Below are 18,521 nucleotides of genomic sequence, written 5' to 3'. Positions count from 1 at the left end.
ACAGAGCGTCTAACTTTCTTTGCATATGCTGATGTGTTGCTGTGGAGTTTAAGGTAAATGGGTCGTCATGGTGCAGTGGCTTATTGTTGGGGAGATAAAATAGAAACATAAAATGATGACTGGGAACAGAAATGCCAAAGTGTTGTCTGTGTACACATACAGGTCTTATGGTATAATGAGGGAGGAAACGTTGACTTATATTAAAAGTATGAGAAAAATGTCATGCGTATGATTAAGCATTTTTTATTAACTAGCTTGAGCATCTACAGCATGGTGAAAGAGTAAAGGTTGGAACAAATCAATAGGTATAGTACAGAACAATTATATTATTATTATATGATATGAATATATTTTTGGATGGTTTAGTGCTTTTCAGAACTGATGTTGCAAAATGCTTGACAGGATGGTAAAAACACTTAAAACAGAGCAGCACTGCGAGAAAAAACAAATGAATTGTAAACAATGTCATAGGGAAATAAAAGCATTAATTACACACACACACACACACACACACACACACACACACACACACACACACACACACACACACACACACACACACAGGACCTGTGACAACTCTATCCCTGAGATGGTTGCTACAATCATGGCATTTATCAAAATTCTCACAAATATCAAAAACATTTCTATTTAAAAATTTAAATCACAAAATCCCAGCCCTTTTTATATCACATTGTTGGAAATTCTGGAGGAAAAGTTTGCATTTGAATTACTACATGGAAAACATGGCAGCCAGCATACTGTGAATAATAAATGTAATACTCCAACGTACCTGAACATTGTTTAAAACAAATCATTTAACGGTGCAGTTTGTAACTTCTGGCTGCAGTTTTATTTTAAATTTAGTTTGATTTCATTTAAGTTTACCTCGAGAAGCGATAGTGAGTCACTGTAGCGTTCAGCCTGTCATCAGTGCAACGTGAGAGGAACAGGAAGTAGAGCTGCACCGAGCGCTTCAGGGTCCATGTGCGTTTTGACAGTTTGTTTATTGGATGGCAAAAATATGGCAACGAGAAAAACGGCTCGTATTTTTCCTTTTGTAGTTGTACAAAGTTGTAGTGGGCTGTAAATTGGTCAATATGACCATTGTTTTTTTTGTTTTTTTAAGATACGCCACCCAAAACTAGAGGTCACCTGGACGCTGACGAAACCGCGTCAACCGTAAGAAACTGTCAGTGCAGAGAAACACTCTCACCGTACGTAGTGTTCTCATCTTGTGAGGTCGAATCCGGCTCAACTTGCTTTTGCAAGAATTATATTTTCATCAATTTCTTTTTTTTTTCGGAGGTGCCTGTGATGTAGTGTTCACTTCTATAATTACATTTGCCGCCGTTGGTACGAGATGCGGCTTGAAAATGGCCAGTTATGTTTGTGAAAACCAGTTCCTTTTGAAAACATTTGTTTCATTTGCTGATATAAAGTGTCACTGGTGTCTCCATATTCTTCATTCGTCTCAGGATTGTTGTTGCTGTGTGCCGGTTGCGTCCTCTCCTGTCTCGTCTTTTACCTTCACCTTTGTGACACAAAAAAAACAGGTTTTGTCCCAGATCATCTTTTAAAGAAACCTTTAAGAGTCTTTTAAGTAAAACCTGTTACACTGAAGCGCTACAGATGACCACAGAGACAGACTAAATAATGCAAACGTATTATTTTAAATGGGGGAAATGAGTGTGACGTGTGACTTACTGATCCTTCATATCCATCCAGATCCTCCATATTGTTTTCAGCAATGTTGCAAGTACAGCATTGTAGATGTACCAAAGTAACCAAAGTAACCAAAGTAACCAAAGTAACCAAAGTAACCATATTCTGGAAGAATAGAGGAAATATGTCAATATCTGTTCTTCACTGAGGGACTCCAAGATAATCAATTCATTCATTTTCACACCCGCGTCTCCTGCTCAAACTCAATGCATACTTGTATTACATATTGTGAATATTCTCCTGAAATATCAGAACAATCAGCTCAGAAAAATCCACTAAACCAGCCTGAAAATACTGAAGCAACCTCTTGAATTGATCAGATGTTGGTTCATTTGAGTTGTAAAGTGTTTCACAATTACGGAAAGACGATACAAATGAATCTGAATAAATATACAAACCAGTTCTGAACACAACTTTGTCATTATCATCCCATTGAAAGTTGACATGGTGAACTTGTTAGTATTAATCTCATAAAGATTTAGAATAATTCTGAATTATATCCTTAATTTGACAGCAGTATAACGAGGAATAAAGGACAAATAACAAAGGTGTTGTATGGCCACAGTAAAGCACTGTTTCTTACTTACCGCTGTACCTGTTACACCCTGGCTGGTAGTCTGTCAGAAACAATGACAAAACAGATTATCCCAAAAATACTTAAATGGTTTCATGGAAACAAACATTGCATTTAGACTTCCTGTTGCAGCATCACTGCAAATGTCCCCGCTGTAGGACTAATAAAGGATTATCTTATCTTATCATTGAAAACGTTTTTTCTCAAAAGTAGGGAGGGAGGCTGTTTTATAAGGTACAAGCTAGGACGGCAAAAGTTTGATGCTCACAAGTATTAAACTCATAAAGATTTAGAATAATTCTGAATTCCTTAATTTGACAGCAGTATAACGAGGAATAAAGGGCAAATAACAAAGGTGTTGTATGTGCGCGGCCACAGTAAAGCACTGTTTTCTTACTTACCGCTGTACCTGTTACACCCTTGTTGGTATTCTGTCGGAAAAAAATGACAAAACAGATTATCCCAAAAAATACTTCAGTCGTTTAATTTAGACTTCTTGTTGCAGCATCATTGCAGATGTCCCCGCTGTAGGACTAATAAAGGATTATCTTATCTTATCATTGAAAACGTTTTTCCATCTATTCCTTTAGTTAGTTCTGTAGTTGTCTTTGTTGAGGATATACGTGTTCATGGTGGGACAACGGATCAAAAAGATCTTTTTAATTTGACCATATGTGTGTGTTGCTCTCCTGATATGTTCTGTTTCGTTGTTTTCAAAATACAAAAAGAAAATAGGAAAAAGAAGTATATAAGCACACAGTATCCAGGGCTATTTAAAACCGTACCCAAGTTTCCATCAAAATGTAGAGCAAATTATAACCACATTTCCAGAAAAAAAGGAAAGAAAAAGCGAATTCAATCCTCTAATGTTGTGCAGATATTACAAATGAGGTGCATTGAGATCATGGATGTGTCCTTCAGCTTGTATTTATGTATCAGCACAAACATGCTGATCACCTCATTACTTCACCACTAAACACCTTCATACCTGCAGGCCTATATACTTAACTTTGATATTTCAGTTCTACAAATTAGGTAAACCAGCAGAATATGAAGAGTATTTAAAGGGTACGTGTGACAAATACAGTGTGGGAATAAAAATGTGTGTAAGTGCACTTAGTTTATTGGTGTTTCTGTATTTTACTTACAGATCCGGCCTGATTTTCATGATCTGAAAAAAAAAGACAAAGGTCATTAAGTTCTCACAACTTTTACTCCAAGCTTTTCATTTATCATTTTGAGGTTAATCAGGAATTTTGACAATGATTGTATGTACTCTGTGTGTTTGTTTTTAAAAACCGATTAAGAGTCTGTCATCCTAAAAAAATACGACCCCATAGGTTGTTTGCACTGCAGTTTATTATGACCCATATTTGTGTTCAGTTAGGAGGCGACCTCTAGTGGTAGTTATGACTGCAGCAAACCAGGAAGTCGGGTGACGTAGTAAAGAATAGTTTAAACAGCAGAACGTCCATATATGATGGAATGACTGGGTGGCAGGGACTTGCACCCAGGAGACCCCTGTTTGTGTCCCGCGTGAAAACAAAAGTCAACTTTTAGTTATTCTCTTAAGCACTTGACGTCATTACGTCGCTCGCGCCACGTCAGTTTCAGTCACTACGTCTCTTGAATACGGGGCTTACGTATAGTTTTTTTTGAGCCAACCCAAAACGTTTTTCCGTCTAATCACCTAGTTTTTTCCATTTGTTGTGGAGGGGGGGGGTTAAAAAAAACACTACAGTGGAACAAACGCTCTATGGGGTCATATGGATTGGAGGACATGGGGTTAAAGTTCATATGGGTTAATATTTGCCTGTGCAACCAAGGGTGACGGTGCATTTGCTGTCATGGCACCCAAAGTATTAATTACTTCTGCGTTTCATTTCAAACCTCAGCAAAAAAAAAAAAGTGAGTTACACTGTATGTTGAGCTTTGTTGAGCAGGAGACTGTCTGACTTCCAGTTCCAACAGAGCATGTGTATTCTCCAGCGTCAGTTATCTCAACAGATGAGATGTTCACTGCAAGTTTCCCTTTGGCAGGATTCCAGCTGCTGTCCTTAGATGCTCTGCCTCTGAATGTTTTTTCCTGATCCTCAAAAGAAACAGCTCTACTTTTGTAGACCAGGACCTTGATCGTGTTGTTGAATTTCCATACAATACTTTCGCCCGTCACATCGCGTTGATCCTTATGGTCACAGTTCAAAGTGACGTCCTGTCCGACATTTGTAGAAACGTTGGGTTGGCAAATCAAGGAGTTATTTTCTGTAACGAGAAACAAGATGAAGCCTTAACTGTAATATGAAACTCAAAAGGGGTCCACACATATATTAAGAAGAGGAAATATGTTCCTCTATTTATCACAGAAATGGTTTGTTCAAAACTGTTTTCTTTCCCTTTTGCTGCCACCTAGTGGGACTATCTGTAAATGGAACACTTACACCTTTTGTTAACGTGGGGGAAATGTGCCTATTTACACGTAGATAGGCTTAGAAGATTAGCTTTATTTTATCATGTTTGTCCCCAACTGAATCTAATATTCACTCTGTTTAGCAAAAAAGTGGGCTACGACCCCAGAGAGAAACAAAATGACTACAAAGAGACACGAAAACAGACAAAAAACAACTAAAAAAGGGGCTACGACTAGAAAGAGAAACAAAACACGACTACAAAGAGACACATCTTTGAGAGGTGATGAAGCCTTTTGTCTCATAATCTGGTGGATACACAATATTGTCATTTATATTATATTCTATTATTTCATGTCAAGAACATGACATGAAAAAACACTCACGGTCCTGGAGAAATGATAACATTTACACTTCCTGTTACGAGCATGTCACAGTGAGTTGTGCAATGTTCTGCACCACCCACATTACAAGAGGAAGTAAAAGTGAATAATATCAGTTCACGCTGTTGGACTACGCCTCTGTCTCATTAAATACATTGATAACCTCTGTAACCTTAACAAATACATAAGAACTGTTTCTCATAATTAAAAGAAACCCTCTCATGATCTAATGTAATTATGACATCATGATCTCAATCTGAAAAAAACTTTGATTTCTCTTTTCTTCTCATTTGGTAAATTAATTCCAATCTTTAATAGCAATGAAAGCTCTTAGTTTAAAAAAAAATAAAACAAATTGAGAGATTAAATAAGAAAACAAAAATACAGATGTTCAGCGTGTCCTGCTGAAGTCTCTGAACCGGTAATGAATTAAATGGATTTATATAACATTGTTAGTTTATTCTACATCTAACTCTCCTCGATAGAAAGCAGCGTGTCTGTGTCCGTTGTTCAAACGTGATTTTAACATCGAATGAGAGAAGATGAAGGTTGTTTTAGTTTATTTCTTTAGCACATCGTGTCAGAAAGGTCCCGGATGTCTTTTAAATAAACTTATAATTGACTTCAGCAAATGTGTAGTCCACGAAAATGTATATTTACCACAAACTGTCCCGTTTATAAACCTTCTCTGTTCTCTCTACATACTGGTGGACAATCACAGACAGCAGTTATTAGTGACGTGTCAGCAGAAATCAATCCAACTATAAAAATGAGGAACAGATTTTAATGAGCGCTGTGGCCCCTGATGGTATGGAGGTCTACCAAAGACCCAATCAATAAACTAATAACTCACCATCCTGATCAACAAGAGTATGAAGCCTATAAAGGTCAACATTTTGATATGATTAAAATGATGAATGTTACCTGCTGCTGCTTTGATCTGAAGAAAAATAAAGAATCCAGTCAGTCCAGTCAGTGCAGTCAGTGCAGTTCTCCTCTTCATCGCTGCATCCACGTGTCAAAGTTAATCCGTCTCTTCAAAAGAATAAACACAAAAGGTAAAATAAAAGGTTAAAATGTATGAAATAAGAATAATTACTGCGTCTTTGTGAAGAAAACTTTTACTTTCGGTCTTACAATGCAAAACTCCGTTGACGTACGTAGGTGTGGGACGTTTCCGGATTTACACAGCAGGTATCCTTAGACCCTTAGACCCGAGAGACCAGGAACCACAGAAGGACTAGAGCTGGTTTCTTCTCGCTGTGTGAACCAGAACACCACGCAGAGTATAGACAGGTAGACCTGACGGCAGGTGTGGGCTGTCTTTTATTGTTTATCTCACCCTATCACAGCAGCAGCAGTCCATCCCCAGAGCGAAACTATTCAACAAGTGAAAGACAATAGCCGCAGGTGAAAATACTGGTTCGCTCAGCAGAGCTCATGAGTCAAACGGAAGCAAGAGAGTCAGTTTAGTTCAGCCGCACCCTTTGTGGTTGAACCTTAATCACACAAATGGGTTTAAACACTTCAAGAGTCAATAAATCAAGTTTCTACTTGAAGATAACTCAAATAAATCATTATATCATAAACTAATTATGAACAAATATATTTGAATCAATAAGTCAAACACAAATCTTGTAATAAATAGCAACGTTAATGGACCAATGGTCAGAATTTCAGATTTCTTGGTATTCCGATATGTAACATATGGAGGAGAAAATATACAAAACACCTTTCAATATAATGTAGTGCAGTAAAACTCCACCTTTAAGTATTACCCCAGTAATACACGTATACTAAAGTTATATCAGAACACTTGTACTGTACTGCGTTAGAGTACAGAATATAGTGACCACTGTGTGTTTGAACAGAGTTTCAGTTCCCTAAATGTCTAGACGTCTAAATTACGTCTGCAGCAACATCACAACTACCTCTTAAATATGTGTGAATAATATTTCCTGAAATATTCAGTTTGGTTTCATTGATCTAGTTCCTACTGAACTGTAAATGTTGTCTTCCTCCATTGTACCAGTAGAGGTCAGTCCTCACCTGAACAGGACGTCCTCTCCCTTGAATCAATTCATTTCATGAATCAGAACATTGACTCTGCGAGTCACTCGGATCAAAACACGATCCATCGAGACGTCATGTGTCATTTCTTTCCTTCTCTTTCTGTTACAACATCTGCAGTGTGAAGCTACATTCATCCAGTTGGATTAAAGAACTAACTAAAGAGATTCAACTTCTCAATAAAGCAACGTTCATTGATTGTTGAATTAATGATGCTGATAGAACCAGAGTAAAGTCAGTCCACAGGGAGAAAACAGGAGTGTGGACGCCAAACCAGAAAGGACCAGAAGAAGAAGTGGAACCACGTGGCTGCTCTGTTGTTGTGGTGAGCTATGATCAGTGTATTCAGATCCTTTACTGCAGTAAAGGTACTAATACCACACTGTGACATTACTCCACTGAAAGTACAAGTCCTGCATTCAACATATTACTGAAGTATTTATTGATTACTAAAATACTTGACTATTATGTTTGTGGGTTAATATTACTGCTGAGTTTATGTTTATGTTGCATGTTTTTAACTAGTTTAATCTACATCAATGCATCATATTCTATAAGATCATCACATGTTTGTATCATCACTGTCCTGTGAGAACCTCGTATCTCTATAACTGTTTTCAGCTTTGTGACGATGCGTCTTCCAGCTGATCCAAGAGGCTTTCTTTGTGTTCAAACACAACCTGTTGGTGCGTTAGAGGAGCCGCTAAAAACAGTTTCCAGTCCGAGTTAGTTTGAGTCTTTGTTGTTCATGTGGCTGCTTCACTTCCTGTTTCACTGAAATGTGACAGATGGCCTCTCTTGTGGCTGATGATCTTTGATTCTGTGGTTTTCGGTGGGAGATTGAACCACATGATCATAGTGTTGGTGCTCGTGTTAAAAGGTGCAACGTGTAGTAAGATAAGAAGCTGTTTAAAACATTCAGAAAATCACCTAACATCAACAGAATGTGAAGAGGTGATGGTGTTGGCATTGGGTACTTGATTACAATCCTGCTGTTTGGGGTCTTAGAAATATCTCGATGTGTGAAATGGTGCAAAAACGATGCAAGATATTTTCTGGGGGCACAAGGACGGGAACGTGGGATGGGAATCAGGTGAGGCTCATTGGAAGACGTGTAGAGCTCAGATATGTAACTTATGGATGAAAGTAGGTCGACGAGGCAAATATTTATCTGGAGTTAACTAAATATTGCTGCTTGGTCTAAAGATTTATACACATTGTTTTGCAACTCAGAGGCTTTTTTTTGAAAAACTAAAAACGTATTGTTTGTGGCTTTTTACGATGATGAAAACTGAATATGGTACAGAGAATTATATTGTAAATGCTTTGTCTGACAAACAAAGAGCTCTCTGTGCTCAGTTGAGGTCTGGTATTTTGAGGAGGAGGAGGTCTGAATATGTCCTCCATCACTGCTTATTGACAGAATATAATGAAATCATCACTTTCCAAAGAATTTTTTAGTGATTGACTAAATGCTGATATTTGGGTCCTTTACTTAAACTTTTTTTTTGAAAGCTTAGAGCTCAAGCAAGTTTGAAAAATGTGTGAATTTCATTGCAGATCAAGGACTTTGTTTAGTTAAACAATGACCTTCATGGTTTCCTGTGCTGGGTCAGGATGTGGTCGACTACCCTGTAGAACTTGATAGAGGCAGACTGAGATCGGCACAGAATGGAGATCACATCACTCTGCCTAATGCTCTGTAAGTAATTCGCCTTAACTTCACTAAGTAACTATTTGAAGATGCTGAATGTACATTTCTTAAAGAATGGCAACTATTCTGGTTTGACTTATTTCACGATGAGGAGATCTGTGTTTTCTGACGTCACTTTAAGTCTTTCTTGAAAAAGCGATTCCTTTCTAAAGATGCAATTAGGCTGCATTCATCCGTTTAATGTTTGCCCGTCAGATGGAAAAGTCCACACTCTCCTTTTTAGCTCTGCTTTGCTCTCCTCCACCAATTCCTGAGAAAAGTAATCTGGCTCTTTTTTTACAAGCAAGTTTCTAACTGTGTCGAGCTGCCGTTATTTGCAGGACAGAGAGTGGTTTCTCAACAAGTTCCTCCGAGGCTGTAGAGCACTGAAACTGAACAAGTTCACAGCTGGGTTAATGTGCTGTAAAGCCAAAATGATGAGCTATGGGAGGTTAACGAGCACCGTAGAGCTGCAGAGTTGGTGGTAATTCTCTGTGGGTTCCTCACTTTCAGCAAATCGTTTCACATGACACATTTCATTTATATTAATACCCCCCCCCCCCCTCCCTCCCTCCCTCCCTCCTGCAGCCACGCTGAGCATTACTCCCAACAGATCGCAGTTCTTTTTGCATGACCAAATCTCTCTGAGATGTGTGGCAAACTCCAGCGGCTGGACAGTGAGGAGAAACACGACCTCTAAGACGTCGGATGCATGCAAGTATGGCTGGGGGATCCCAGGTGAGTCCTCCTGCACCATTCAGGATGTCTACCCGTCAGACACCGGAGAGTACTGGTGTGAGTCTCAGCAGGGCGAGTGCAGCAACACTGTCAACATCACAGCGACAGGTAATACCAAATGTGCATGGATTTTTGCAAATTAACGGACTTTGCAAAGTCTACAAGTCTTTAATACAAGTATGGAAAATCTATTCTTTTATTATTCAGATAAGGTTGTGATCCTGGAGAGCCCTGCACTTCCTGTCACGGAGGGAGATAAAGTGACACTTTGCTGTTCCTACAAGGAAGAAAACGAAGATGAATCTACGTCGGATTTCTCTGCTGCGTTCTACAGAAATGATGTTTTCATCGGCACTGAGGATGCAGGAAAGATGGTCCTCCCAGCGGTGTCCAGGTCTGACGAAGGCTTCTACATGTGTCAACACCCCACGAAGGGGAAGTCACCGCAGAGCTGGCTGTCTGTGTCAGGTGACATGATGTCCTGCTCCTCTTTACTGTTTTCCTATGTTTAAGATGTTTTAGGTTTAAGACATGTAGGTCGTTTTATAGGCTGCTCCCAGTGTTTCTTCACCAACACACAGAAAGTATCCTAGAGGACACTTCATTACATTAACTCCACTGGAAGAACCACAGCGATGAGACCGATCTCTATTCCTTGTGTCCTCTTGTTGACAGTATTCATACGGCCTTATTAAACAAAAGATACATTTGATTTAAGATTTGAATGAGATCAGAAGTGATTATGTTTCATGTTTGGAACTCCTGTTCTTCCTCACAGAGGGACCTCAGCCTACAGATGTCCCTCCTCCTCTCATGTCTCTGCCCAGGCTGCTGTGTACCATCCTGCTGTTCGTCCTCTACACTGCCATACTCATAATGTGCATACACTTGTTCTGCAGGATGGCTCGAGGTAAGAACACCTCTGAGAATACAGTAAAAGAAATCAATCACCTCTTCTGTATGCCTCCTCCACCAGAGGTCAGAGGTCAGGAACAACTCTACTGACCTTTCAGCAACAAGGAAGGGCTCTCTTGAAAATGTATCGCAGGCTGAGTTTTTATTTGGGTTGACCAGAGCCAGCAGTACGGGTACGCGAAGTATTCAGATCCTTTAACCTCCGTTATGTTCTCGTCTGTGCACCTATACGTGTTCATTTCAAGAGTGTTTTAAAATACTCCACTTCAAGCAAAAGTCATGCATTCAAGACTTTACTGAAGGAAAAGTATGTATCAACAAAATGTACCCAAAGTATTTAAAGTAGTCGAGTATTGATGCAGTGAAATGTTCCCTGTCAGTGTTGGACTGTTTGAGCATTACTTTAGCATTACTTTAGCATTACTTTAGCATTGCTTTAGCATTACTTTAGCATTGCTTTAGCATTACTTTAGCATTACTTTAGCATTGCTTTAGCATTACTTTAGCATTGCTTTAGCATTACTTTAGCATTGCTTTAGCATTACTTTAGCATTGCACTGAACTAGCAGCTGGACACAGATTGAGTCTTCGTTGTTCATGTTCATGCGGCTGCTTCATTTCCTGTTTCACTGAGATGTGAGCGACGGCCTCTCTTGTGACTGATGACGGGTTTGAATCTGTGGTTTTCGGTGGAAGACTGTAGCATTAAAAATCAACACATTTGGAGGTACGTGGTTTTCACTGGACGGGAAGGGTGAGAGCTGGTTGTCACAGCAACAACAATGAAGCCACATCAGGTAGAAAGCAGGAAGAGAAAGAAGAAGAAGAAGTCACACTCACTCTCTTAACACTTCTCTCCTCTGGTTGTTCTGCAGCTCGAGCTGATGGTAAAAGGAGAGCTGATCTCGTACTGGAATGATGAAGAAGAAGAGCTTCAACTTGTGATATTGCAGATATATCGGCCAATATCAGTGTGAAGAAGGCAATATTCTTATATTTTTATTATTCCATTTTTCTAAAATAGTGTATTTTTTCTTAGCTACTGTATGGAGGAGGGAACCTGGCAAACAAACAATTAATAAATTAAAAGATACATTTAAAAAAAGAATGGATGAATATAAACAATATAAAAAAATAGATAACAAATGCAAAAAAAATCATATAAAAAAAATAAGAGGCGAATAAAATCAGAAATATAAATATACCAATTAATGAATGCATACATGTATTTTTTATTTGTTTTTGGTATATTTTTTGGCATATTTATTTATTTATTAAGTCATTTTTAGTTTATTCTATTTTGGGAGCTTTCATCCTCCATAAACACGCTTTATTTAATAATCTTTATAATTGTTTGCATTTCTTATTCCTATGTAACAATCTGCACAGTTACATCACCAGTCAGAAATAAATAACTAAATTTAACGATGAATAAATGAATGTAAATATAAATACATAAAAGTAAAGATTCATAGAAATAGATAGATAGATAATGCTGCATTATGATTTATGACTTTACTCTGATATCCTGTACATTAGTTTGTATTTTGAGGATTATGGGATGTCATTTGTGCAGTTATTTTATCATAAATCAAAGTATAAGATGAAAAGTTATGTAAGTTAAATAAGTCAGAGCTGGGAATGACATCACACCCGAGTTGACTGCGTTCCAGTAAAACGTGTGAACCTGAACACCAGTTCAGCGCATCATGTCCGGATGTGTTTAACCTTCAGATCAGCTCTGTGGAAATGTTCTTCGTTGAGAAACATTCACTCAAGTTTCTAAATGAACTCATGAACAGCAGCTTCAATGATCGAGTCACGCCACCTGGTGGGCAGGTTTCACTTTCACTCACTCGACCTCTGAAATGAACCGTCTCTTCTGACGGGTCATTTTAACGTGTCTACGTCCATAAACGTGTTGAACATTGTAATTGTGCTTAACAAACAAAATAAAACATAAAACAGACGCGTCTGCACCTGAACTCTTCATTTGATGATTCTTTAAAGTTGTGTGAGAACTCAGAGCTCTGCAGAGCTTAACAATCCTTTAACTTTGGTTACACCTGAACGCATCGTTTACTTTGGTTACACCTGAACGCATCATTAACTTTGGTTACACCTGAACGCATCATTAACTTTGGTTACACCTGAACGCATCGTTTACTTTGGTTACACCTGAACGCATCGTTTACTTTGATGTGAGGTCACTCAGCTTCTCCAACCAGAGTCGGCTGCTCGTCCCATTAAATACGATGAAGGGAAATCTGTCAGTTTGCAGTATTTACCCCAAAATAATTGCTTTTTATTCACGTGTCTTCTCTGTTTTTCTTTCTTTATTATCCTTCATCAGCATTCAGCAGGTTCACCTGTAATCACATTAGTTCCTCACAGATGCAATAACAGAGATTGTCCAGCAGATGTCACCATTTTGTCTGTTTAAACGCTTTAAATCAGTCGTAATGATCACTGTGATCCACCAGTAGGACTCGTGCTGACGGAGGTATGAACAGAGTATCTCACGAAGCTGCTTTATAATGATGCTGCAGTACGTTTCTCATCACAGTCACAAGATGTCTGTTATTCCCCAGAGTTTGATTTCTCTTCACTGCATCATCTCACATGAAACCAGAGACGAGCGGCTGGATGACTCACAGATTCTTCAGGGAGTTTTCAGGGATGTTTTAGGGAAATATCAGCTTCTTTGTGATGTTTGATGAGTTCATCACAGAGTCAGGAATCTAATGTTTGAAGTGTTGGTTTGGTGTTCTGGAGGTCACGTCTGGGTTAAACTTATCTAACAGCAGTTCAATTATTATATTTCCTCCTGCAGCAGGTTTATAGTTTAAATATAATCAGTGATGTAATAGTGCTGACTCAGGGGAAGGTGTGTTTCAGTGTGTGAATAGAGGAAACAGGAAGTACCTGTTTTATTACACACACATACTTTGTGTTGCTAAAAATAGGACTCAGGAACTTTTCTGATGTCAGGTCAAATACTTTCCTTCACAAAGTATTTATTAATTAGTCACAGATGTTACGCATTTAAAGCTGCACCCTTACTGATGTTCAGACGATACAAACGGATGTAGACGGTTATTATTTATAGAGTTTGTTCCCTTAAAGAGTTCTTTCTGACGGTGTCTCTGTTTGTTCTTTGATGTGTTTTGTCGCTGAAGAAGAGAATCATCCTGAGAGCGATATGTTGATATTAAATAATGAATGAATGTGATTTTCTTTTAACAATAACCGTGTTTGATAAAAGCCTGTCGCTGTTATTCAGTCTGGTACTGAAAACATTTAAACATTTAAACATTAACTAACATTTAACAGATTGATTTCATAATTTAGAGCTGAAACATTATATTTAGACGATGAAACTGAGTTTTTATTTGACCAATAAGACTTTAATCCCTTCTTGATGCAGGTTTGATTAGAAAAATCAGCTTTAATCCTTCGGTTCCCTATAAACCCCACAATGCAACACTTCTCCTGTTTAATAACATACAGAATAGATTCACACGCTGGTTGCTTCCTCTCAGGTGTTTCCTGGTTTCACTGTTGAGTAGAAGGTCGGAGCAGCGGCCGCGTCTGTGGAGGAAGAATAATAGAAACACTATGTCACTGTTCGATTCCCACAAACATGAACGTTACATTATTGTAAACAGAAACAGAGAACAAAGGAGGGATTCCCCTTAAACTGTGACGGTTTGTTAAAGAGGATATTAACAGATGTGTCTACTTTGATGCTTTACATGCTGTAATAAAACCAAACATCTGCATTAGAACCATGATTATCTGTCCTCTCTCTGATTATCAAATGTAGAATTAAATATCAGGAGGCAGCGCGAGGCTCTGATGCGTGAAGTGAACAACACAAAGGACAAGATGCTTTGGTACAAGATCGTCTGTTGTTTTGTTTTATACTCATAATATTTGTCTTTCTGTGTTTGTGTTTCCATGCATTGTGCTATTATTAAACACATGTCGTCACTTAAATTCCATGACAGTAGAAACTGGGTCAGCGTGATGAGTTAAAGGAATGAGGGAACGCTGACTGTTTCGTTTACTATGTAACCATGGTGACGGGCTCTATTGACAGAAACGGACCAATAGGAGCGTAGAGAGGGCGGGACTTCCGTCTCCAGGCAGATAACAACAAACACACAGGACCCAGTGTGTCGCTGTATTACAGATTTACACTGTTATTTATGGAATGTCATCATGAATATTTGAGGTTCATCGTCTTGTTTATTTTAACATCTTTTTTATCAGCTGCTGTTATTTATTATTATTATTATTGTTGTTAAATATGAGTGTTTGTTTACCTCTGATCCTGCTCGTCTGTGCTTCCTGTGTGATGGTGACGTCCGTGTACGACACATCAGGGTCGACTCTACCTGCAGCAACAGTTTAGTGTTAGATTTGAATTTTAAAGAACAAAAAGCATTTTAAAACATGTTTATGTGTCATAAATAAATCACAGACACTGACATAGTGTGAATATGTCTCTGATTCCACATCTGTACATCATCTACGGACAGACAGATGTTACTGTACAGCATGTTGTCCTTTTCTGTGCATGAAAAGCTTCATCAATTGTCAAACACTTTACTTTCTTTAGTAACAATATCACCCGATGAATACAACATATACTTTTGTTTTTGCATTCATGAAGTCTGAACAAACTTCACATACAGATGTTTCTAAACAAAAACCACATTCACGTCACGTTTCTGTTTAAAAACAAGCTCCTCAAACTCCATTTGACTTTAACTTCCTGTACGTTCAGGTGTCTGGAAGACAAATATTAATGTGGAAATCTGTGCAAGTGGATTGTTGATGCTACAGCGTCATCATTTAAACTAACAGATCATAAAGTCTTTACTGTAAAGGCTGCTGACAGATCTCCTCCTAGTTTACAGCTGGTGGGCTGAGGTCACGAGCACAAGTCCGTGTTTACATGGACAGGAATAACCCGTTTCATAATTTCTTTGTAGATTTAGTTTTTGTGTTAAACATCATTTCTCCTTTTTTTCAGAAACCAGAAAATCCTGTGAATGAATCTGAATATGTTCGCTGCAGTTTGAAGCGCGGCCTCTTTCTGCAGCGTCTGACTGCTTGTCGTGGCCTTTCTGCAGCAGAATGAATCTGCTATTTATTCCACTTGTTTCCAAATCCGACAACAAACTTCCACGCTCAGCACGTTCCGGCGTGCGACCTCCTCGACAGAAGCATCGCTGAAACAGCAGAATGTTAGTTTATTGACATGAAAGCAGGCTGCTGACCTTTGTGGCTCCTCCAGAGGCAGATCAGCACCAGCAGCAGCAGCGAGAGGCAGGCGCCCACCACAGGAAGCAGGAAGCCTGCGAGGGGGGAGTCCGGCGGCTCAGGGCGGCCTGCTTCACAACAGAAATACCACAGGTTGGCCTCGATGCAAACAGACTTCTGTCTCTGCGGCTGTCTTTGTGCTGAACACAGCCTGGATAAATCTCAGAATATTGGCTGTCCTCACCTCTGACAGTCAGCCAGCTCTCTGAAGATCCTCCGGCTCCAGAGACGGCACACTTGTAGAGTCCTTCATCAGCCTGAGAGACACCGGGGACGGTGATGTTTCCTGTGGAGCTGCTCCCGATGAGGACGCCGTCTTTATAGAAATTGGCTGTGAGGTTGGAGGTCGACTTGGTTCTGCAGCGGAGACTCACGTCGTCTCCCTCCGTCACGGGGAGGACGGGACTCTCCAGGATCACAAGTCCAGCTGAGAGACGAGACAAGAAGATAGTTCACCTGAAGAAGTCAAAGCTCCAGCAAGATGTGAAGTCTGAAGAACAACTTTATTGTCCAACGTGTTTCCTCTTCTAGACTCTTTACCTCCTCCAAGCACCTTGAAGTCCAAACAGAAGTCCATTCTATAAAAACCATAGATAAGTAGTTTTGTTGCCTAAATTTAACAAAGTTTTGTAGCGGTGTCTTGTTTTTGGCCGTCGCCATCTTGGTCTTGTGCAAGAAACTAATTAACTCAAAGGGTTAAAGTTGTAAGACAAAAACACGGGCAACTCCCAGACCTGACAACGTCGTGGAAGCAACCTGTCAATCACAGTAGCCCCGCCCTAAAGCATCCCCTGCTTTATGGTCTGTTTGACTCTAAATGGACCATAATGTACTAAATGAACATCATGCTGTATTGAAGAAGACTTGAAACTAGAGATTGAGACCATAAACTCATGTTTACAATGTTTACTGAGGTAATAAATCAAGAGAGAAGTAGAGTCATTTTCTCATAGACTTCTATACAACCAGAGGAGTCGCCCCCTGGTGGACACTAGAGAGAATGCAGCTTTAACACATGAAGCTTTGAATTCACTTTAAAGAACCGGAGGTTGACGACTTGTTTTGGAATTGGCATGTCGGAAACTGAGCGTTCTCCAACTATGGTGACCAGAGACCTGTTTGTTCAGCCCGTCAGAGAAGAACGTCTGGAGGTGAATCTCTGGTCTGAATAACTGTCTTTGAATCTAAACCCACCGGTCACCATGATGTTGACGGCGTCGCTGCACCCTCCTGCTGCAGACTCGCACCAGTACGCCCCGTTGTCTAGTGGGTACAGGTCCTCGATGAAGCAGTGGGATTCGTTGGTTCTCTCCGAGGAACACTCTTGGTCTATATTAGTGGATGTGTTCCTCTTCACCCTCCAGTCAGGAGAGGTTCCCTCCTGCCCACAGCTCAGAGAGACGGACTCGTACTGGAAGAACTGAGATCTGTCGGGCAGAACTCTCAGAGCGGCTGCAAGAAAACACAGATTTACATCGTTTTCACCACCTCAGCAGAAAACAAGCGACCGCTCGACAGCTCGCCGGCTTCTTTCTTTCACTACGGATGTTATTCTGAACAAACACTGAAGCTTCTCTGCAGGCGTCAGTTCTGAACCCAACAGCTTTGTGTTCGCTGTCCGGGTCGATGGGAAGTTATTTATACTATTAACAACAATACACAGAATACAGAATACTCCACGATGATGCAACCAGAGCTTCACACGTCGCCCACCATCAGCCTTGTGAAAGTAGCTGCTCTCAGCATGAAACCACAATAAGAAAAAGTAACATTTTAAAGGTGAAGCTGCTGCTCGTCTCTGCAGACGCTTTGAGAGATAAACATCAGGCGGAGGAGTTGTTGTTGTTGTTCTCTTTGTGTTCCCAACACAAAATATATTATTTAGCATTTGGTTTATCACTTGCGGAAAAAAAACAAGTTGCAAATATGCAAAATGCAAAAAATATAAACAAGGTACACAGTGAGGATCATTAGGAGTAGTTGCTGGAGTTTCATTCAGTTATTACGAGATGCAGAAACAAGGATGCAGAGAACCTTTAAGGCTCAATATCAGCGTAAATCACTCAAAGACATTCAGTACTCACCAACGACAGTGCACAGAGTTAACATCGCCATACTGATGACTGACTGATGACTGATGACTGACTGACTCTTTGCTTTCTATCACACCTGAAGTTGAAGTGTAAGTCACAGAGGCCACACGCTTCCTGCTGTTATCTCTTATTTAACAGTCAGACTGATGAAAGTTCACTGATTGGCTGAAATACGAGGACGGACGAAGTCGTCTGCGTTTGGTTAAAATTGCGCAATGTGTCCAAGAGTGAAATAGGTCAAAGCTAACAAAATAGAGCATCCAGACCTGAAGGGATATGAACCCTTTAGAACGGCTTTTCTGTTTATTTGTATTTGTTGATGTTCGGTCTCACTGAACTTTCTGTTATTGTGATTATTTTGCTGCTTTGTCTCTCAAAGCTCTTTGTAAACTCTGTTTTTAAAGGTGCTATATAAATAAAAAGTTATTATTTTTGAAAAAACATTCCTAAAACATAAACGTACTTAATCAGTAAAACATTCTCTGCTTCTCTGAGGATTTGCTGCTTTTCTCTGTTAATTACTTTCAATTTGGCTGTTTCGGTCTGATAAATTAGATTATTTCACTTTATTTCACTTTCTCTGCTGGGACATATTAA

The 18,521-nt window shown here is 39.5% G+C and overlaps 5 protein-coding genes across 5 annotated transcripts in view; 1 reads left to right on the top strand and 4 right to left on the bottom strand.

The window, feature by feature from the left end:
- LOC142950749 (CD276 antigen-like) overlaps positions 1–18,521 on the bottom strand; it is a 56,651-nt gene that overhangs the window by 19,480 nt on the left and 18,650 nt on the right. The gene's annotated exons all lie outside the window — the stretch shown is intronic.
- The window catches only part of LOC142950747 (uncharacterized), a 58,000-nt gene that overhangs the window by 23,756 nt on the left and 15,723 nt on the right, over positions 1–18,521 (bottom strand). The gene's annotated exons all lie outside the window — the stretch shown is intronic.
- On the bottom strand, positions 228–5,109 carry LOC142950583 (uncharacterized). The gene is made up of 7 exons (XM_076092147.1): positions 5,088–5,109; positions 4,214–4,582; positions 3,445–3,467; positions 2,698–2,727; positions 2,310–2,339; positions 1,705–1,827; positions 228–1,531 (listed from the first exon to the last, which is right to left on the bottom strand). Exons 1-7 carry the CDS (start codon positions 5,107–5,109, stop codon positions 1,472–1,474), a joined length of 657 nt encoding a protein of 218 aa, XP_075948262.1. The 3' UTR covers positions 228–1,471.
- Positions 6,644–12,469, top strand: LOC142950740 (Fc receptor-like protein 5). Its single transcript, XM_076092333.1, has 6 exons — positions 6,644–7,479; positions 8,715–8,856; positions 9,436–9,693; positions 9,793–10,053; positions 10,364–10,495; positions 11,376–12,469. Exons 2-6 carry the CDS (start codon positions 8,826–8,828, stop codon positions 11,417–11,419), a joined length of 726 nt encoding a protein of 241 aa, XP_075948448.1. The 5' UTR covers positions 6,644–7,479; positions 8,715–8,825; the 3' UTR covers positions 11,420–12,469.
- LOC142950684 (uncharacterized) lies at positions 15,813–17,946 on the bottom strand. Its single transcript, XM_076092244.1, has 3 exons — positions 17,916–17,946; positions 17,026–17,283; positions 15,813–16,258 (listed from the first exon to the last, which is right to left on the bottom strand). Exons 1-3 carry the CDS (start codon positions 17,944–17,946, stop codon positions 15,813–15,815), a joined length of 735 nt encoding a protein of 244 aa, XP_075948359.1.

The sequence above is a fragment of the Anarhichas minor genome, unplaced genomic scaffold, assembly GCF_050575085.1.
Source record: "Anarhichas minor isolate MPS153535 unplaced genomic scaffold, ASM5057508v1 ptg000016l, whole genome shotgun sequence".
NCBI classification, from domain to species: Eukaryota; Metazoa; Chordata; class Actinopteri; order Perciformes; family Anarhichadidae; genus Anarhichas; species Anarhichas minor.
The sequence above is the reverse complement of the archived record's forward strand: the minus strand, read 5'-3'. Positions and strand labels throughout refer to the sequence as shown.